Source organism: Lepisosteus oculatus, chromosome 1 (assembly GCF_040954835.1).
Source record: "Lepisosteus oculatus isolate fLepOcu1 chromosome 1, fLepOcu1.hap2, whole genome shotgun sequence".
Lineage (NCBI taxonomy): Eukaryota > Metazoa > Chordata > Actinopteri > Semionotiformes > Lepisosteidae > Lepisosteus > Lepisosteus oculatus.
In genome coordinates, this window is record NC_090696.1 from 72,412,515 (window position 1) to 72,435,315 (window position 22,801).

Here is a 22,801-nt window from a genome sequence, read left to right on the forward strand (position 1 = left end):
ACATTACCATACTGTATATTTCTAATGGGTATTGAAGGCTAGGACTATCCTTAAATTTGGACTCAGACATGTCAATTTCTAAAAATAAGCAGTGAATCAAGTATGGATTCTATTATTGTCATAAAATATTGCTACTGTGGCTCTAAAAGGTAACATACATACAAAAAAACAAGTAGCTTAATATCTAGTATTCATTAAAACCAATAAATCAAGGCATGATACTAGTTATACTATAAAAGGCTGGAAGATATCATTGGATTAATTAGCTACCATGAAGAAAGCAAGCTAGATGAAACAAATGTCTAATAAATGAAAATAAAATTCCATTATACATTGAAATGCATTTGAAATCAGAAAATTATTTATTAAAAAATGCTCCATTGTACATTGCAATGCTTTTGCACTGACCCCTCAATACAATGACAGACACCTTCAAAGCCCAGAAGCTGCTCACATGATCCAGCACATGAACATCAGAACAAAAGACAAATTGTCCCGAGAAAGGTAAAAAGAACAAAAAACATGAAATGCTCACTCTCATCAATCGTGTTCACATCAGAGTTGCCAAAACAATAATACAACACGGTATTCAGACTATAAAAAGGGGATTTAAGAATCATGAACAAATAATGCATCAGCATGCAGGCTCTGAATGACACTTTTCGTAACAAGAATGACCTGCAATTCTAAAATGTTCCTGTTATGATATTGTACACAATAATGGTGCCGTGCTCGATAAAATCTGAGAAAATTTATCGGCGAAAAATAAAGTGCATCACAAAAAAAGTAAAAAAAAAAACACGTGTAAAGTGAGTGAAATATGTAATAATACAACTACTTCAAAATAAGTATTGAAAGGGAAACCGGGGGTCAGAACAGATCCTCAGTGAGGGTAATGATTTTATTCACTGCTTGAAGTGGGGATGAACTGTTCCCCTTTTGCGACCGAGAGATAGCTGAACAGTTTCTGAGGATGCCTGGCCGAAAATCATGGGAATGGGTCTTAACCCAACATGCTTTGCCTAAACCCCGCGACTCTAAATGTTGAGTTGCCACCTGCTAGTGGGCACAGACACGGGGTTTAGATTTTAGACGACGTCGCCTCGGGGTATCCCTGCGGCTCCCTGAGCGGTCACTGCGGCCGCCGTGGTCGGAGACAGACGCGAGAAGCCCCGAGGAAGGGTTTCGGCTGTCGCTGTCGGCTCCACAAACACGGCCCCGTCGCCCGGTCTCGTCGACGGCGTCTTCCTTAAGGTCGCCGGTGTCGCTTCGCACGGAGTCACCTCGCCCGCGCCACCGCCCCTGTGGACGCCGGCTGGCTTTCTTCTCTTAGCCGACGGGTGAGGACTTTCAGGGACTGCGCCGGTTCCCCCCGGGAGTTCAGGCATTGCAGTGGTTGGGCTACTCCCCTGGTGGGCAGGATCTGTGCCTTGGTCCCCTCTACCGTCCGTAGGTTCACGGTTTTCTGGGGTTGGCAAAATACCCCTAGGAGTAGGGATGTCTTCCTCCGTTGCTCCGCCGCCCTCGTTCTTTGTGATGCCTCTGTTAATTCCTCCAGTAATTACTGGGATTAAAATTCCGCTGTATACAATCTAAAGTGTAGGGATGGAGAAACATGTTAATTTTACGTGGATGTTGTTGGGTTTTTAATCAATCAATCAATCAATCAATCAATCAATCAATCAAAGTTTATTTATCAAATGCACTACAATACAGCGTGCAGCAGTAGTTGCTGGCAATAAAATGTATTTTCTGCGAGCTCACCGGGGGACGGTAAAAATCACTAAATTAAAGCTACAGAATAAGGTTCCATACATTATGTTATGTTAATACACAGAAATAGAAATTAAATAAAATAAACTCAGACAGAGCTCAAAATAAATAGAGCTGCGATGTGTCCAGGGTGTATGCAATACATTATGTCCAAGTAGTGCAGTGTGCCGAAAACAGTGGAAACTGTATGTCCATGTAGCAATTACGGGTGATTTGCTGAAGGAACTGCAGCTTGGCTATTAAGCCTGACAGTTTTGCCAAATTGTTTTAATCTGTAAAGCTAAGGAATCTGATTAAACCCAAATTCTACTCATCTGCTAATTATAAATAGCAAACCTACTGTATAACTCAATGTTTGGATTCCACTAGGTAGAAAAAAACATCTGGCCACCATCATGCCTTCGTGCATTATACTATCATCAAGTACTGCGTGTGTAAATTGCATTTGGTGGGTGGCTGATTTTTTAAAATTTCATCTGGGCCTTGAAGTGAATCAAGTTGATACACCCTTCATTCGAATCTTTCATGAAATAAAAAAAACGGTGTAAAACTAAACAAAGACCTGGCAGTGACGTGTAGAGTTGAAGACTTATAGATATAAAACCGGAAACGATGAGCTTGACATGGACACGTCAGTTACACTTTCTAATCGACACGATAGGGGAAGCAAGAAAAACCTGAAGAGAATGCTGGGAAATGTAGTTAAAACTGTCAAATATTTAATCAAGGGGTTTATGTTACATTTGTACAAGGCAGTAGTGAGATATCACTTAGAATGCTTGATACAATGTTATGGAACAAGCTATCCAGCAATGTTGTTGAAGTCGGTACCCTGTTTTTTTTCCCCAAGAAACAGCTGGATAACCCAGCCCTTGGCTGCTACTGTAGCTACTAGCTTAGTTACTATGTTAGGTACTAGCTACAGCTACTAGCAAACAAACAAAGCTATAAGGGATGAGTGAGTTACACCTCTTTTCCAGTGTGAGCCCCAGTGGCCTAATGGATAAGGCACTGGCCTCCTAAGCCAGGGATTGTGGGTTCGAGTCCCATCTGGGGTGTCTTGTTTTAAGAGCTCTGTGATGAGTGAACAACTTGACTGTGTGTGTTAATAAACACACCTCTTTCCAGCTTTTCTTATGTTTCTTATAAACAATAATGTGCAAATAAAGTATGGAAAAAAGTAAATACAGTGTTTGCTGTACCCAAAATGTCAGTAAATGTAATTAAAATAGAAAGACTACTTTCCCTAACACACAGCTTACAGTAAATGTAACCCTCAGGAGGTGAAATAGGAAAATAATTTTATTCTAATAGTAAAGGTAATATTAGTACAGTGCTAACACCTCATACTCTAAAATTCTAAATGGCAAGACTGCAGATGAGAGAAAAAATAAAGAATACATTTATAAGTAATTGCACAGGTTAATAATATAATTCAATTAATGGTTCCCTTCTTTGATTTTACCATTTTTTATGAAAATGAAGTTCTGTACATCAGTACTTGAAATTGTGCAAAAATAAGCTACAGTTTTAATTCATTTTACTTACTGGTTGAAGCTGGGGTTCTTCAGAACTTGCTGACCCAGCCTGGAAAAGACAGATTATCAAAGAACTGGTCAGTTTATTATAAGTATTGAAATTACATCCAGACTTACATTGAAGTTTGTGAATATTTTTGGAGCAAACAATTACAAAATAGCAATATTGTTTATAATATGACTCCTCAAATGAAAAACACTTACTGTTTGTGCCTGCTGAATCATGATTGTGTACATCTGGAAAGAAAAAATATTATTTCATTTTCAAGAAAAGAACAGCAATAACAAATCAAGCAGAAATTCATTATACATCATAACCATATTAGTGCTAGTGCTTTTGTATTGAAGAGGCAAATGTGCTGCTTCTCAATTAAAGATGAAAAGTGAATTGCTATTCGATACTCTAGGATAAGTTTTAGAATAGAATAGAACAAAAATATTTTCTGTTCTATAATACAATAATAATGGAAAAGACCTTAAGATGACCATAATACACAGAATAATCAGAGCAAAACTTACTGGTGGCTGAACATCAGTGTTGGAGAGAGGACTTATAAGTTGTATCGCTGGAAGGTATGTGAATCCACCCTGATACAATGGAAGAAAGATGTGGTTATACTATAGTTTGATGTAGAATTTTTTTTTTTAGTTTTTCTCACCAGTTCATTATTTAATAAACTGCTTTTCAGAGGCATTTGTATACGTTATGATTACGTGTCTATATGCAGTACAGTATTAAATCTAAAATATGAAATCATAGAAATTTAATTTTAAAAGTAGGAATTAATCATTGTCTATTTTCAGCAATCAGTTACGGTAGGAAAGATCATTAAAAATCATCAATACATTTGAAAGTTGATGAATTGCCATACCATAATTACATTTTGTAACATAAGGACTACATGGCTATGAAAAGTAACTACAGTAAAAGCAGATGTAATGATGAGTTGAATTATTCAATGTGTTTATTGAATTTAATAAATAAGATGTATGTTAAAGTTGATCTACTGTATATCGACTGTGAAGTATAGCTATCAGACAATGAGAACATATAAGAAGGGACAGAAGAATAAAATATTAAGAATTCTAAGTTAATAAAAGGATTAATTATGTTAATATTACCTGAGTCTGTTGATCTGACACTATTGGAACCTGAGGCATAAATGATATCAATTGGAAATTTCCATACATGGGATCCATATTCATAACCTGAAATGCAGACCAAAAATATTTTCTCTTAGTAGTGTTTACGTCTACTAGCGAGCTGAAAAATATTTTAGACAAAGCAAGACCAAGGCTTTTTGAAATTGTGTTTTCTCAAAACCTAAAAAATAAGTATTCATTTTAACTGCTCTTATTATCAATATTGACTTACTCTTAGTTCTTTCTTGTCTGCTTAACTGAATCAAAGAAGCACAGTCCAGAAAATCAGGGTATTACTTCTGAATAATGACCAATATTTTTTTTTATTCATGTGTGGATTGCAGATGAGATTTTCATGCGCATCTTAAGCACTTTTTAAAGTTTTGATTCCCACTTAATTATTATGCCCCCCACAGGGACAACGAGAAGGAATTGCAGAAAAACACATATGCAATCCACTCGTCCACTGAGTCATTCACTGGAAACGGGACGAACACTTCAGCAGCAGCCAGGAAGAGACACGCCTCTCTCACTGACATCAGTGCCAGTCTGCAGACACACAGTAAATCACAGAGTCCAAGAGAGGCCAATCATAGAGTCCAGGAGACCACAGGCAGACTTCTCCCAACCCCACCTCTGAGCTCCACCACTCGGGGAATCCTGTATAATCGGCGATTGACGGGACCCACACTCTAACTCAAGACGTCTTGACTCAAGAATTCGAGAGCGAGCCCAACCTGCTCTCCCTTTTACTGGTTAAGCCACTCAGGATCCTGTCTTATGGATATTTCTGATGGATGGAGTAGGTGATTAGGAAGGTGAAAGAATGCCAGTTCTTTCTAGGCATTCATTTTAGGCACGGATTATAGACGTTAATGCTTATTTGAAACTGACAATAGGACTAGGGTCATCCTGAAATCTAAGCTCTGGTTTGTTAAGTAATTTATACAATCTATATTGTCCTGCTTTTCCTTTCTTGAAAAGTCCCACGATTCTTTTAACTGTGACTCATACACAGGTACTGTAGATTTTCTAAATCTCATTTTCTTTCATTTTCGGTTATAAGAGGTGGGATGGCACTCAACATCCCACACCCCAATTGAAAAAAGCAAAAACAAACATGAAATGAAATTCCTAAAACCTGTATTAGAAAGCACAGGACAAAGAGAGAAATTAAATTCACAACTTTTTGGATATGGACTCACTTGCTGTGGTGTGAGAGGCGGCTGGGGCATCTGACCCTCGACTTGCATCGGAAGAACTGAGGGGAAGCCAGCAGTCGTGTCGAAAGGTTTAACATTCCCTGCCTGGATCTAAATCCCAAAAAATAAACCAGGAAATACGGGGAAAAAAGATCTTTATTTTTTTCACTCCCTTGCTGTCCTTCATGCTGTCTATCCATCTGTCTCATTCAGCTGCAGCTGATGTTTCCTCTGTTGTAAGCTTTGAAATGAGAACTAAAGGGATGCTTTTTAAAAATAATTGATAGGTAGACACGTATCCCTTGTATAAGGTAAAAACAATTCCTTAATCCACAAATATATTTCAGTGTTTATCATTTATACAAAAGCATGCCATAAAGGTCTGACAACAAGTTCTAAAAAGACAACAAAAATAACATTTAGCATGAAAAAACTGAGTTACCTGGGGTGTATTCATAACATTACCATAGCCTTGTCGAAGCATCATCTGAAATAATAATGAAGATAATGTGAAAAGTTTTGAATACAAGAATCCAGTTTCTTGAACTGAGCACATTTAAAAATATAAAAATACCATTGTTTATTTTTTTCCAAAAAGATTTTGGTGCAGAACATACAGTACATGTAAGTTACTGTATGTAAATCAAGACTTACTAAAACAAATTAATCAGATGTGGAAAACATTCATAAAGACTGCTGTTGATGCCTTTTAAACAATGAAGACAAAACAGGCCTTCAACATGACCATTAGTCATTTGAAATTTCATAGGCATCCGGTTTTTCCTGAGTCAACACTGGTCAGATTCTTTTTCCATAAGGACCTACTGTAGATACACGTGTCCTATGATACCAAATATACAGTACCACCCTTTCCCAGTGTTTTATAGAAAAAAAAAACAAATTTTATTACTTTTTTTTAATTATTTCTTTGAAATGGCAAGTAATTCTGCAACACATCAACTGAGAATTAATGAAGATATCTGAACTGTACCTCAGCACTGATGCTTCCTATAACTCTTCCATTGTGAATCACCTGTTAAATGAAAAACAATTTGGTATTCTTGTCTTTTTGTGTAAAAAAGGAAAGATTTATTTTATCAGAAAGCTGAGCAGATACTTACAGGTCTTCCTGAACTCATCACAAGGCAGAGCATGAAAATCAGAGCTTTCATATTGTAAATGGATGTGTGAAGCGAAGAGCGTTGTTAGTGTCAAAATGTAGAATATTTTCACAAATTAAAATTGACTCATTAAAAAATAATTCCACTGTATTTTTCCTTGTTAGCTTTCCTGGTACATGCAGCACTACTGTGTAATACAGAGCGCAGTATTGTAATATCTGTTATCATTAAAGTTTTCACTTTGTCTGTGAGAATTTAAACTATGTTCTCTTTTAAAAGGAGCCAATCAGGTCAAAGTAAAGGGATATGTATTAAGTCTAAATTTTACAACGTTTCATTTGCAGGTTTTCTTTAGCACATATCATTATACCTTCCTCCAGACACATACAGTATGTGTGTCATCACGTTTTATAACATGTCATTATGTCAAGTCTTTCAAACTACAGTGTTCATCATATTAACCCAAATAATCCTGAAATATAATTGTATTTCATTGTAAGGGAAATTGAAAGTATTTGCTTTTCTTAACCATTCACAAGATCCTTTCAGAAAGGTTTGTAAGGATATTGTCTGTATTCCAGAAATGTCAAAGAAACATGATGTGCAAAATACCAAATTTTTCTGATCTATTGACAATGTAAGGGCAAAGATTATTGTTCATTTTTTTACATTAAACATGAAGTCCTGAGAGTTAAGTTATTTTCTCTCTGATACTTGTCTTCAGTGTTCCTAGCAAACGTCATGATTTTAAAAAAGCTCAGACACCAGTCTCAAGTGCTTAATCCTTTGTGGAAAGCATGCTTAGTTGAAATCATTCAACTGTCTAGCTCGGTGGATATTCATGTGGAACCAGACAGTGCTTTATGGTACAGTATACATATATTTTTCAGGTCTGTACTTCAAGGGAGTTATGCCTTTTATTTTATTTCTCTTTATTCAACGGAACATGTGTTAATCTGTAAATCAACCAAAGAGAAGCCAATTAATGTCATCGTGACATTTTTTACAATTGTTAAATGCTTTTACGTGGAGGTCTGCTGTATTCATTGAATTGTTGATACTGTAGGTCCCATCTGTAATTCAAACTCAGACAGCTTAACCTTCATTTAAACATAAAACAAAGCTAGAGAACAGAAGAAAAGTTGACAAAATACTCTAAATGAAACGTCACAGAATGCAACTTTTTAGAAAATAGTCAAATGATCTGGAATAATTTCAGGACCTTGCCAATAAATGTTCTTGATACTGTATTGATAGGTAAATGAATCCTTTAAGGCCATGAATGGTGTCTCTGCCCCTTATATTTCTGATCTCACACACTGCTCACTCCACTCCCCAGCTTTCTAAGGCTGGTATCTTGCTTATTCCCTAAATAAAATTGCAAACTGTGGGTGATGGTGTTTTCTCCTATTAGGCACCCCATGCTATGGAATACTCTTCCATAAAGACAGGGTATTTTTGCTAATAATATTCAAATCTCTCCTTACAACATTGTTTAGCTGGTGCTCGGTGGCTGTTCAGGTCAGGAAAAGACAGACATTTGAGCCAACCAGCCACTAGAGGCTGTTACAGGCCTCTGTTACAATTTTGTAATTAGGCACACTTGTGGTGACTTTGTAGTGACTAGATAGTTTAGATTGAATTGGTTCACATTGTCACATGGGGGTGAAGAAGTGTGTTTGGGACATAAAGGTCTTCATTGCAAAGTTTTGTGTTGTAGTGGGGGTGCATGTAACAATACATACTGTTTTCACTGTGTATCTCCTTACCACCATTCTCTTACTGTGCTCAGGCCCTGTGAGCCACCTTCTCTAGGTTAATGTCTGCCATTCATCCTGTAGATATTCTGATATATTTTGCAGGGATGTATTTTCTTATGTTTATAGTTTTTGTTTTTTTGTATTGTATAGTGACTTTAAATGTTTCTTGGTGAAAGACACTTTACAAAAATAAAGATATTTGATGCTATTGTTAAACAGGTAGGAGCATGAAAGTGGTGGCCTAGATGCATAAGTACAGCAGAAATTACAGCCAGTCATATCAGTATCAGTGACTTTATGAGCTGTGAATGGAAATAATTGCTTTAGAGCAGATCAAATTCTGTACCAAAAATGCAAAGAAAATAACTTGGTTCTTGTCAAATATTCTTAGCTCAGGGAGGTAGGCATTTATATATACATACTTTATTTGTGCTTAATACAAGACAAAGAGTGGTGGTTTCAAATTTCTTAGTGATATAACACTTAGTGACAGTTGGCCGAGGAGAAGGGCTGTTTACACTGGCAAACTTTTCTCTCAGCTGTTCTTACTTTTGGCCACAAGGTGGCAGCAGTACCTTCCTGAAAAACCCAGTGGAGACTCGCTGACGCGTACAGGCGCATTACTGTACTTCACACTAAGGCAGTTGTGCTAGGACCTAAAGACTGATATTAGATCATTTAAATCTATTCAGTATTTCGTAATATAAATGTAGTAATGCTTTATTTTTAAAATAATGTTAAATATCATGAATTGCATTACCATTTCAACCAGAAGCTATATACTGTAAATACCTTATATCAGCATGCAGAGGCTATCGGCTGTGGAGCCTCTTCAGGTGCGTAGGCAGAGCGCAGAGATATGAGGAAAGAAGGGGGTGGCCAAACGAGAGAAGGAAAAGGTGAGAAGAGTACCAAGACTGGGCGCCGGGGGTGATGATTTCTGGGGGGAGTACGGAGGGACAGTGTGCCGTCAGCACCATATTGCCTCTGCTCTCTAAATAATTTAAGACTTCTGTTTCTTGGAGATGCAAACTTATATTTAATTATTTAAATACAGTTGGAAAAGGAATCGAGGAATGGAGTCTACTTTCCAGTTATGAGTTAACTGATGCCTTTCTTTGGGGTCTCTTTGGGGAATTCAAAGTCCTCTATAATGATATGATCAAGATTATAGCCCAGATGTGTTCTCAGACCAGGTTTACATATATCCCCCAGCTCTTGACAAATGACAGATGTCTTTTAATCTTTTCTTCCTCTACGTAAATGAGTACAGTACGTGCACACAGTATCTAAAATTTCATGATCGTATTTTGTGATATCCTTCCGTTGCTTTTAAATCTGGAAAGTGGAAGAATTTTATTACAAGTTTGTTTTTAGTGAGTACTTACTCCTTTCGCGTTGTTAAAGGTTGTTTGTTTGTACTCGTGCACTGTATTAGAATCGGTGTAGACAAAACATTACTGCAATAAGTGGAATTTATTTTTCAGCCAGCAGATGCTGAATATTTCGTCAGTGCAGTTTGCGGTGTTTTGAAATACGGGATAATCACACAACGCTGCTAGTAGAAAGGTTTTGGAAAATTCCAGGGGAGCAGAATCATGTAGCAACAGGTGAGTGGTATACGATTACTGAGGTACATGTACATGTGACACACAGAGACGTACAGACAGCTTTTTAACGCCGGTTTCAGGTGCTTCCATTTGACAGAGATTAGCGAGTTTTACTGGATTTACATTAATCCAGTAATAGTAATGTCAAAGTGCACAAACTGATTCTGAGGTATAATTATCTTGCAAAACTATAATTTCTTAAACAGTCCTGCAAGGTCAACACACCGTTGCACACCAAGCATAGACTTGAATAGAAACTGGGCATATTTATGCAATCTTGAATTCCACCAAAATGTATTATTCTATAGACATGGAACCTAAAATAGACGAAACATGGGTGTCAGCATATATCTTACATTGTTGAACATTGAAACAATGTAACAGGTAGTCTCACAGGTAAAGAAAAAAGCAAAGATAACTCTAAATTGTCACCTACCTACTAGAGTGAACAAAAAAAAAACAATATGTAAGATCATCATACTGAAGTAAGATCAGAATATCTCATGAACAAAATGTCTTGTTTTTGTTTTAGATGAGAATATACTGTAATCTTCTTTACAAGAACATGAAACATGATTTTTTTTTGGCCTCTGTAACTTTAATAGAGGCCAGATTTTATATGGTCTCTATCATGTTGCATGTATTTGAGAAATAAAAACCACAAATCTAGTAGGACTTTTAATTTCTAATGAGAGTATACTGCTGTAGTCTAATGTACAGTACTTTGAAGAAGTCAACAAAATGCACGTACATACAGTATATCACAGGAAAACATGTTTTTCCAGGTTTACATTGCTCTTAAGAGTGATACAGTATTTGAAACACTAAGATGTAATACAGGTCTGACATAATCTAGTTTTTAGTTTCTAACAGCTCAACCTTGTGAGGTATTGGATCATTAAATAGTTTAACAGTTCTGAGAACATGCAGTATATTAACAAATCTCTGCCTGCTCAATGTGATATAAGAAGTAAAGCCCTGTTTTTCACCAGAAAGTAACATAAATAATCACACTGCTTAAACACAATGTTTCTTTTTAATGTTTTTAGTGTTGTAACTCAAAACTGATTGATAGCCATAGGAAAAAACATTTTGTTTCAAATGAATGTTCATATTCATACATTCTTAAACTCACCCCTTCAGAGCCAAAACAGTGAGTTCCAGTATGTTTTCTGTACAAAAGAGGGAGCTGTTTACTACTGATTAGCACAACATTAAGTCAAATGTATTAGATTTTATGACATAAAAACACATAAATGTCAAATAAAACATGTAAACAAAAAAGTTCAACATAGGCTTTGTTATAGTATTTATTTAAAAAAATTGTCAGAAAATTAGTTTGTCATGTTGCTAATATTGTATTATGCATTATCACAGTATATAGAAAGCAACCAATTTGATAAAAATACTTTCAAAGGCAGCAATGTAACAGGGAATATTTTTAAAATGACTGTTTATTTTCTGAAAAAGCATGTTTCTCAGAACCAGCTTGATACAGCAATATTCTTTAAGTGTTTAAGACCTACAGTACATATTCAGTACCTACATAACATATTGAAACAAATTTAGAATTGTTTTTGAATTGATATCTAATCCCTCAGTAGCTTGATTAATAGATGAGCATGTACAGTAGCTATTGCTTCATTTCTAATTAATGGCTCCTTGATCATTTAACAGTCTACAGGGAGCATAAGGACAGATTCAGAACTTCTAAAATAATCATGCTGTGACTAACCACATTTGTTCACTTCTTAATCCAGGTTTTTCAATGAAATGTGGAAAACAAATTGTGTACGATATATTAATCACTGAGAGGCACAGTTGCACATGGTTAGCATTGCTGGGGACCTACAGTAGGTTCAATCCCAGATTATTAAATGTGAATAATACACAGGAAGTTTGTTCTCTCTGTGTTCACATGGGTTTACTCCGGGGGCTCCAGTTTCCTCCCACAGTCCAAAGGCATACGAGTACGTTAATTGGCTTCTGGGAAATTTGGCCCGGGTTCACCTGTGCATGTCTGTGCGTCTTGTTCAGTGTGTACTCTGCCTCTCTTCCGTTACTTGTTGGGGTGAGCTGAAGCTCCCCTGCGACCCTGAATTGGAAGAAGTGCTTACTAAAGGAATGGATGGATATGAATCACTAGATAGAGAACCGAGGAACTGAATAAAAAAGTTGTATAATTTATATACTGTATGTTAAAACATATTTAACAAACCAAATGTAAATTGTCAAATGACTTAGAATTGAAATATGTATAATTTAAATGGACTGGGGCACCTCCTTTGTGCACAGGCTGATTTAAGTTCATAGATGTCTCACAGTTGTCCTTGGGTGCGTTGTGTGTAGTGTGTAGCTTTCAGACACGGCAAACATTACCGTAACAAGCAGTCTTCTGTTAAAAAGGGTTAGAAAAACACTCAGAAGTTGCGTGGAAATCATTTTATTTATACAAGTGGAGTTAGGAAAAGATGTGAGGTTCCAGAAAGTTGGAGCTCACACTCAAGTTACCGTTTAACAGTCATTTGCGCAAAAGCTGTGCCTGTGTGGCAAATTGTTTCTGGATAAATTTGTTATATGAAGTGACAGACCAAAAGATTACAAGTACATCACTGCAGTGAATATGTGAGTTAAGTTGCTGAAGAATCCTTTCACTAATTGAAGTTTCATGCATTGCTATAATAAGAATGGCTATTGAACAATTAAAGAACATTTCCACTCCGGTCCTAGTATAACTCTTGTTATGGACATGTTTTCCACCATCGAGCTATCAGTGCTCTATCCCAAATTTGCGTGTAATGTAAACATCTTGGAGAAGCTAATTCTGGACCAAGATCCATCACGCAGGAAAAAAAAACCCACAGGAAACAAGACAGATAATAAAATAAATCTGCTGTCGACACGATTTCAGACGCCGTCTCCCCTCGGAAATGTGGAGGCGGTAGTAGGTCCGGTTGTGACTGGGGCCGGTGTTGGTGTCGGTGGTGCCGGGGCCGGTGTCGGTGCCGGTGGTTCTGGGACCGGTGTCGGTGTCGGTGTCTGTGGTGCTGGGGCCGGTGTCGGTGTCGGTGTCTGTGGTGCTGGGGCCGGTGTCGGTGTCGGTGTTGGCGTTGGTGGTGCTGGGGACGGTGTCGGTGCCGGTGTCTGTGGTGCCGGGGACGGTGTCGGTGCCGGTGTCTGTGGTGCTGGGGCCGGTGTCGGTGTCGGCGTTGGTGGTGCTGGGGACAGTGTCGGTGTCGGCGTTGGTGGTGCTGGGGACGGTGTCGGTGCCGGTGTCTGTGGTGCCGGGGACGGTGTCGGTGCCGGTGTCTGTGGTGCCGGGGATGGTGTCGTTGCCGGTGTCTGTGGTGCTGGGGCCGGTGTCGGTGTCGGCGTTGGTGGTGCTGGGGACGGTGTCGGTGCCGGTGTCTGTGGTGCCGGGGACGGTGTTGGTGCCGGTGTCTGTGGTGCCGGGGATGGTGTCGGTGCCGGTGTCGGTGGTGCAGGGGCTGGTGTCGGTGTCGTTGTTGGTGGTGCCGGGGCCGGTGTCGGTGTTGTTGTTGGTGGTGCCGGGGCCGGTGTTGGTGTCGGTGTCGGTGTCGGTGCCTGTGTCTTTGGTGCCGGCGCTGGAGTCGGAGCAGGCGCTGGACGTTTAGGTATGACGGGAATATGTGGACCTACGAGCCTGGGCAGCAACCGGAGGAACTTGAAGAGAAGATTCAGCTGTAGCTGAAAAACACAGTGTTAGCGCTGTGGTTTTAAAAACACACCCCCAAAGGATTGTTTACAACAGCTCGGTTAGATCCTAATGAAAGCAGACAGAGGGACGAAATATGTGACTGGCCTTGCTGGGAGAAAACACTCTCTAGCTGCAGCGAGGAGTGAGCTGGCGAGTGTGTAAGGGAGGGGTGGAGGGGAGACACGCTAAAGAGATTTAAATAAGCAGGCGAGTGGAAGTGTACAAGATCTAGCCTTCCTCCTGAACTTCTGCTATAAACTCCATCTATTCACTAAACACTAATTCAGTTTTCTAGCAAAAAAAAATTGTACCTGTTAAGGAAAATTGGAAGGAAGCGTTACAGTACTTACTTCATTGCTGTCACTGAAACTGAAACTTCGTTCTTCGCGGTAGTTAGATATCTAAAACAACAGAGATGTATAGTGTGTCAACACTGATGTTTTTCATTTTCTATATACCGTATATGCATACCTTTTGTAATGTACACATGCTATTTTATCACATACGTATTGACTAATACCTTTGTCAGTAATGATATTTAATGATTAAGTTTAATAGCAGTTGAGCAAACTACTGTACAGTATATCAGTTATCCAAGGAAGAAATAATACTAAATGTAAGTTTTAAGCCATTGGTGTAAATTTCTTCTTTGTCTTCCCGTATAACCTCTGTGCTTCTTATTATCAGTACTGCGTCAAAGAAAAAAAAGTTCTAAACCTAAAAGACAAAAAGATGCAATAACATGAAGTATGTTTAATTTGGTCATTTTTCTTTAAAACAGGGTAGCCCATCTTTAATCTAACTTTAGTGTTCACTGAGGTGCAGTTCATACAATAACAACAAAAAACATTTTCATGCTGTCCGAAAAAATCAGTGAAAACTTAACAAATTAAAATAAGTTATTGATTAAACAAGCCACACTCATATTTGAATAGAATATAGTTTAGCTTTTTTCTTTGGCTTTCTGTTTTAATACATTTTTATTTCTGTTGGGTATATTTACTACAACTTAATTATAAACCTATGTTGCATGCTTATGTTTCAATTTCCATTTCGGTGTTCGTCAGTGTGTTTATAAAATAATTGTTGTGTACTGAATATCATGACATCATTACAGAACAAATATTTTTGTAAACCATTTCACAAGAATTCTTCATGAGACTGGGTCTCTTTATATGTGCATTTGTAAGATATAAACTGATCCTGTTTTGTTTTTCTTCCGAAGAATAAAAAGTGCTTGACATGTATAATATTGTACAGTATGTATTGGTACTGTACTGTATGTGTATTAAGAATACTCACAGCTCCAGGAAATATCACCAGGAGGATCAATAAGAATAATGAAGCTCTCATCTTGTATTCTCAGAAATTTAGAGCAGTGAACTGTGTCAGTGCGAGTACTGCAAAAGAATGAGTAAAGGTTAATTTTATGCTGAAAAGTAAAAAGAAAAGAGAAAATATTTTGATTGCAGAACTCCACAGCCGAGACTTTCATCATGTATTCTGTTATAAATTCTCCAAACTTTAGAAAACCAAATACTTTAAATTATGATTGACACCAGCACTGCTACAGTCAATTTCTAAAGAAGGTACGTTTTATTTAACAACATCTAGTATTGTTCTAACATAATATAAAGAGAGACATAATATACAAAATTCTTATTTCCCTTTATATTATGAATATTATGTTTTGAAATAATTTACCTTACTTCTTAACAGGTAAAATAAATGCTTCTGATAAGACACTGGAAGACGTTTGATCGTGTGATTTGTCCTGTGTGAATCCTTGAGAGATGACTTTGTGCATCATTTATACTGTGTGCCATAACCAATGGCAAGCCATAAACCTAACAGGAAGGATTAGCAGTAGTTTCAGAAAGAAAACAGTCTGCTGACAATTGTTATTAAAATTGCATTAATATTAATTAATTACACATAACTGAAATTTCCATCAAGTCTCTTCTTGCAAAATTGTGCTCATAGGGAATATTGTGTCATCATGTTAAGCAAGCTTTGTTGTCAGTTAATCCAGAAGGAAATTATTGCTAAGGTTATTTCAAATAAATGAAATGTATAAAAATAAATGTACAGTATATATAATTGATATTTTAGGTGTATGTCTACATCTATACTGGATATATTGCTGTGAAGAATTCTGAACCAAATGTATTTCCAATCATATACAGTATATACAAGTATATACCAGTTTGGATCCACAATCTTTTCAGAAACCTTCATACAGTTTCCTCAAACATTTTTTTTTAATTTAGCAAGAAACAAAGTGGGGTTCCCTAGTTTTAAGACTGCAATGGTCATTTTCCATTTCAAAGTTAATGTCTTTAAAGAAGTTCACCCATTATTATTGTTTTAACAAAAGTTGTACAGTAAAATACACATTCAGTGGGAAACAAGAGAGCATATTCTGAAAGAAGTGTCATTTTCAGTAGCTTAATGAGTAATACATAATCAGACTACAAGTGGTGCATTAAGGCTGAAATTCATCTATTTCCCTACGGGATTAATAAAGTATTATCTATCTATGTCTTGTAAGAGTAATATCAGTACCCACATGTGACTAGGATTCACTAAACAGGGGAAAACAGTTGGAAAAGTGCTGCAGGAGTATGGTACAGAAGGTGTTTTATCAGTCAGGTGCACCTATTCCTTATTCTCCTGCAGATACAGGAATTATTGCTTGAAAATCAAGACCTAAAGAAATCATGATCCCATTGTCCCCTGGGCAGATGCCCACTGACATAGATAAAAGAAGTGGTTGCTTGCGTGGATGGAATCTAGCATTTCTTTGGAGACCACCATGTGTGACTTTTCAATGGCTCCATTCCCTCATCCCACAACACAACCCTGTCAAAACCTGAGGATAAGACCACTGATCACAAACTCTGCCACCTCTTGTGTAATAAAGTTGGGCTTTAGCCATATTCCCATTGTATTGTTTTGAAATCATAAATCAAAACATTTATCCCATCCCGTATTTTTACTTTAAAATCGCATTTAATACATATATCATAACATATTGCATAAGGTATATTGACATTATAAGACATTTTTTTATGATTTATAGAAAAAAAGGCTTACCTGTTATTTTGGTTCAAACACATAAAGTCCTGTCAGGCGATTTGTTGCTCTTGAAGTTAGTAGTCATCTAAATGTATGCATAGCAATTACAGAACTTTAATTGTAAATAAACAATTTGTTTTTATTTCTGTTCAATTAAATTTGTGACTCTATGTCAGGAGGCATTTAGGTTACTCTTAGAATAAGTCTTTAAATATGGAACTGAGAAACAAAGCCTCATTGGAAAATACTCCTAAGACATTCGAGTATCCCTAGTTGTTTTGGTTTTAAGTTACCTACAATTAACCTGTTTTTTTTTTAGTAAAATACAAAATAATAACTACAGGTACGTTTTAAAGAAAAATATCTAGTAAATATCTTAATAATGTCTTGTTTGTGTCAGTGTTATGTTGTGTTTTGCAATAAGGCATTCTTTCATGTTTTGATTGAGGGGCATTTTAAAACAAACAAGGACAAACAAATCGAATGATGCTGTCAGTGAATGCTTTCACAATGATTCTCTTTGCCACTGAATGTGTTGTGCTAATTCCAAATAAGCCATTCCACCACTGTAAACAGAATGTTGTGAAAATTCCCCTTGCAACATTAGATCCATTTCCACACTAAGAGATCATTTATTATGCAACACTCTTCTCAATCATATGTTGGTTGTGATCTTGTTAGGTTTTGCTATGCATGGCCCAGTTATGGGAAAATCTGCAGGGCAATTATTATATGTGATTATATGTGCACACAATTACTTAATAACGTAAAGAAACAGTACACCATTTCTATGCCTCCCTTTATAGACAGACATATTTCATCCCAAGAGTTTGAAAACTCAAATAAAGCAAAGCCTCCCATAAATGAAGATACACAATATCAGATTTATTATAAAAATAAACATGTTAACATTTCAGATGATAAAATTTCAGAGATGAGATATGCAGAATAAAGTACAGTATATTTGGCATAGTTGGCTCCATTTGTTAAAACATTAAATAATAAATTATAAAGCAGCGTACATTAACAAGAGAATTATGCATTGAGTAGTTTATTGATCATGCATGTCATATGCACATCTAAGCACATTCCCATAATCACTGAAAGGAAAACTGCAACAAGACTGTTGACTATTGATTTTAGGAAGCTGGAATTATTGTTATTTTTAATTCCTGCTGATTTGACAAAGTAAGTGGAAACACTATGTTTTTTATAGAGGGGTTATTTCTATAGAGGAGATCTAGTTATTTTTATAGAGGAAAATAAGACAATTTTTGATCACACGCAGTGAGTGGCTAATGAACTTTTAAAATAAACACACTTACCTTATTAAAGTCCCAGTGCATCTAACAGGGTTTTCAGCATCTGGATAAGATGGGTTAAGTTTAAAGATGATGTACCAGTAGTGGCAGGACTGATTACTACTCACACCTGTTGGATAAGGAAGAAAATGTTAATGGTTATGATTCCTAAAATTATCTTATCAACATATATTTTTCAACAATAGATAAAAAAAAACATTTTGTTCAAAAGGTTTTTAAAGAAAAAATATTTTAGATGTTACACAATGATTTATATATTTTAAGAAAATTTCCAAAATACATCTTTGAAAGCTAGTTATTATGGAAAAGTGACAATCTTGGTGACTGGTTTAATTACTTATGGAGAAGACATGGTGGGATCACCTGATTTGATATAAAGCTATGATATATTTTATTGTTGTAAGCATGTTTTTTAAAGCCACATAAGGAAAGGTACAGTACATGCTCTTTTTCGATCTGTTAAAATAATGACATATTCAAACAATGTTTCGTCGTAAAGAATGTCAATCTGGTCATAGCTTTACTTTACAAGGTATTGCATATCTTTCTGCAGAATGTATGAGAAACTAACTAATATAAAGAAAATAATATTTTCTTTAGAAACATAAGTAATAGAATAATGGTAAATTATAAACATGCATTTGAAATAATATACATATACAATATATTCATCTCTAGTATCTCTACAACAGCTTTTATTTGGCTAATCTCTGGAATGATTAACCTTTCATTCACATAGTGAACACTCACTGGAAGAGCAATTCTCAGCCCAATGAGGAGCATCAGAAAGAGAACCTAGAGAACTCGTTTGTTGCGATGTCCCAAGCACCTGCCACAACATAAAAGGGATCATCTTATTACTGCTCCTCTGTGCTGTTCTGCCCTGTTTTAGCGGAGCCAAGCCTTCACAGTCTGATCAGCCTGGTTGCGCAGTACATTTCCCATTTGACTATCTTAATCAGCCTGCACGTTGCATTCTCTGTTTCTGTCAACACAGATCGTTCCCTGTCTGGCTGTCTTCGTCAGCCTGCACAATGTAACCCCATTCTCTCATCTCTCCTCCTGCCTTCACAGGGACCAAGCACATGCATCATCCTGTCCTAAAGATGCAGCTCCCATCATTTAATTTCCACATCATAACACCCATAACCCATTTTGGATCATGCTATAGAACTCCTTATTGGTTGTGAGCTAGCATGCTGTGATTTTCATTTACTGTATGTACACTCTCTTTAGATTATGTGTTCAGTTAATAACTTCTCAATGAAGGCAATGAAGATGCATAGTGAGAAACTATGGTGGAGGAGTGGTGCCATAGATGAAATGTGAAAAAGAAATCAATATCATGTGAAATTCAGTGAGACAGACCATGCTACAACCATGCTACTATGGCTGTAGTCACTCGGTAGTCATTCTGATTGGATGAGCTAAACTAAAAACTACAAGCATTTCATTTTAAATTACCATTGCTGCAAACAAACATTATGTTACATATAGAAACATATAGAAACAATGAATAATTAATATTACTGATAAAGTTACTGCACTGCTTGCAGAGGAAATGAAGACAAACTAATCTTAAGATTTTCAAAATAAAACAATACAAATAAAAACAGTGAATAAAACTTACAAATAATAACAAAGAAAGAACTAAAAAAGCATACCATAAATAAAAAAAAAACATTTTGTCCAATTATTGTGGTAGAATTGTAGCAAAAGTGTGATTTCCCTAAAAAAATAAATATTTGTATTATGCAGACATTTATCAGCTCCAATGCAACTTACAGTATATGACGGTAAGTCATCCTTTAAATGTCATTCAGATCACTATTTGCCCCCTTTTTGTTTTTTTAAACGTCTATTTGCTTTTAAATTAAATGTTTTAAAGCCACTATGTATAATATGTTTTTAGCAATTAGAATCTAAAATAAAATTATCAGTTTGCAGTGTTTGTTATTATTAACAATGGAATTGTCTGACATCCACACACAGTTGTGGTTCATAAAGGATTTACTGCATCACCTGACAGTTTTACAGAGTACAGCAGTCCTGCATCTGATTATTTGAAAAAATAAAAACTGTGAGAGTTGGTTCGGATCACCATCCCGTAGCACTTATTGTGGTATGCTACCTGACACCTCACACATTTTAAATGGCTACGTCTGTATGCATGTAGCTAAGCAGAAGTGTGTGAGATTAAGATCCAAGTATCCTCCTCAATTTATTATTACTCTGTTATAACTCTAACATGTACCGTACACAAATTATTTTCTTTTGTTTTCAATTAAACAGTCTGATATTTCATAAAACCATATACAGTACAGACAACAGACAATGGTGATTTTTTTTAGGCTTTGTAAGGGAATACTGTATATATTGGCAGGGGAAATAATTCAGTTGGATATAGTCGAATCAGTTAAGACTAAGACAAATATTTCATATATATATATATGATATATAACGAAATTACTGACTATTATGTATTATCACAAATCAATTTTGTTATATTGTTAAAAAATACTTAAAGTGTTTATAATGAGATGGTATGCTGTGATTTTGGTAAAAATACAATTCAATGTTTGTTCTCTTTGAGTGTACTTTTGAGCAATGTACTGTATGTGTCACAGAATGCCAACAGTTGAAGAAGGGTCAGGCTTTGGGCTGTGTTTAATTAAGATTGCACTTTGGTGGCCAGGATTGCATCAATGTGTGTATATCTGTCTGTCCTTCTGTGTCTATTTGTTCCTCCAAAGTCTTCAGCTTCAGTGTTCAAATACAAGTAGTGGGGTAGGACACAACAAGGATTGAAGAGTACACTATTTCCCTAGACATAACGCAAAACACCACACCTTAGGTATTTGCACATAGGAGTGTGTGGGTTTTCTGAGCAGTTCGGACCAGTGTGGGGCAAGAAAGGAATCAAAGAAGTGATAGGGAACAAGAACACCTGGACATCTGCACACTGACAATTCTTAAATGATGCAAGTTACCTCCTGATACTCAAATGGACACTCATTATTTATGTTGTATAAAAAGGGGAGATTCCATAGCCATTTGTTTTCCTTCCTAAATCTGCTGTTGAACCACCGACTGTGTCCCTTGGACATACTAATTGTGTTGAAGAAAGATAGGAGATGTGAAAAAATGGTTAACTGATTTCTTTCTGCACAAAGATTTCATTTGGTACAAAACATTCCATGCTTTAGCTCTTTTATAGTTATGGCAGGGACGGGAGTTAACTGATAAGATATTCGAAGTGCGAGCTAGAGACTCCCTAACTATGGGAAGATGAGACCTGCCATTCAAAGTGTTCAAGGTCTGGAGAATGTCCGAACACAGGTGGCCTGCCCCCATTACCATGATAACAATTTGCATCAGAAATGGCTGAAGTTTGTTATATAAATTGGAGTATCTATAATCTTTGAATAATTCCGATTGTTCCCTGCACGCAATAAAACGCACTTGTTCAACTTCATCTCGGGGTCCAGAACTAATTTATTTGTTACAACAGTGTCATGGGGTCTGTGTTTGGTGTAGAGAGAATTGATGTGATTAATAAGAAAATAAAAAGGGCAATTAAGCCATGCTAATGTCTGTTTCTGGTCTGTGGGTAAATTGGTGGTTCTGGAAAATGAAAGGAAGTTTTCATTTGCAAGTATAAAAGGATCCTAGTACTTTTAAAATTGCTATTTGACATAGTCTACTACCAAAACAAAAAAAAAATATTTTTATGAGGTCACCTATCCATGATATACACACTTTACAGAGGGACATGTAAAGTAACCCTTTTAGTAGTATTTTCACACTCTTATGAAGGTGAAGAAGAAGCATGATTGAAATCTAAGCTTGTATTGGGGTAATTTATCTAGTGATCTAGGTGAACAACAACCTGTCCATAAGAATGGGACAGTCAGAACCACCCCAACTCTTTTATTGAAGGAGGATCCAGGGAGCTGTGGCAAGGTCAAGGATGGGCTGGAAGAAGGGATGAGGAAACAAAACACAAGCAAGTCCACAAGAGGCGTGATAATTGCAGAGCTTATCGGGTCTGATGTTCTTTTGAATATTTGTTTTAAACTCCATTTATTATGCAAGACTCAGTAATGTAATGCCTTTAATCGTGATTTTAGGGGATTTTAAAGGTATGTGCCTTTTGATTTTGTAATATACAGACACATTAAATGCACACAGCATGACCGTCTTTTCAAGTGTCACCTGAAAGCTTTCAATGCTTCAACCTGGCACAATAAAGAAGGAATGAAGACAGCATTGCAGGTAGTGACAGAGGATAGATGTGCTCTAAATTCTTCAGACGGACTTCAGAGACGTGGTAAATCTATAGCATTCAAGTCAAATACCTGTAAGAAAATATGTCTTCTATTGGATATGTGATATATTGTATGAAAACTCTATGTGGCTCTAATATGCGTACCATAACATGCTCCAGTTAGTAGTTTCCCAGATTTCCATTATAATTTCTGCTACACCTGTAAACCCATTTGTTTTTACATTAAAAATAAATGATAAAGCAGCACA

The 22,801-nt window shown here is 36.6% G+C and overlaps 1 protein-coding gene and 1 non-coding gene across 2 annotated transcripts; one reads left to right on the top strand and one right to left on the bottom strand.

Annotated features, from left to right (window-relative positions):
• Positions 1–357: 357 nt before the first annotated feature.
• LOC107077170 (uncharacterized) lies at positions 358–6,954 on the bottom strand. The gene is made up of 9 exons (XM_015345489.2): positions 6,778–6,954; positions 6,648–6,689; positions 6,099–6,143; positions 5,660–5,767; positions 4,434–4,520; positions 3,831–3,899; positions 3,516–3,548; positions 3,322–3,360; positions 358–1,592 (listed from the first exon to the last, which is right to left on the bottom strand). The coding sequence occupies exons 1-9, from the start codon at positions 6,826–6,828 to the stop codon at positions 1,089–1,091; spliced, it is 978 nt and encodes a 325-aa protein (XP_015200975.2). The 5' UTR covers positions 6,829–6,954; the 3' UTR covers positions 358–1,088.
• trnar-ccu (transfer RNA arginine (anticodon CCU)) lies at positions 2,759–2,831 on the top strand. Its single transcript has one exon. It is a non-coding gene; the product is annotated as a tRNA-Arg (tRNA).
• Positions 6,955–22,801: the final 15,847 nt, after the last annotated feature.

Bases quoted from the DNA above. Each gene is read 5' to 3' on its own strand.
- LOC107077170 (XM_015345489.2), bottom strand. From the start codon at position 6,828: ATGAAAGCTCTGATTTTCATGCTCTGCCTTGTGATGAGTTCAGGAAGA. The intron at 6,144-6,647 runs GTACAGTTCAGA...TTATTATTTCAG, and splicing joins TAGGAAGCATCAGTGCTGAG to ATGATGCTTCGACAAGGCTA. The intron at 3,361-3,515 runs GTAAGTGTTTTT...TGTCTTTTCCAG, and splicing joins TGATTCAGCAGGCACAAACA to GCTGGGTCAGCAAGTTCTGA.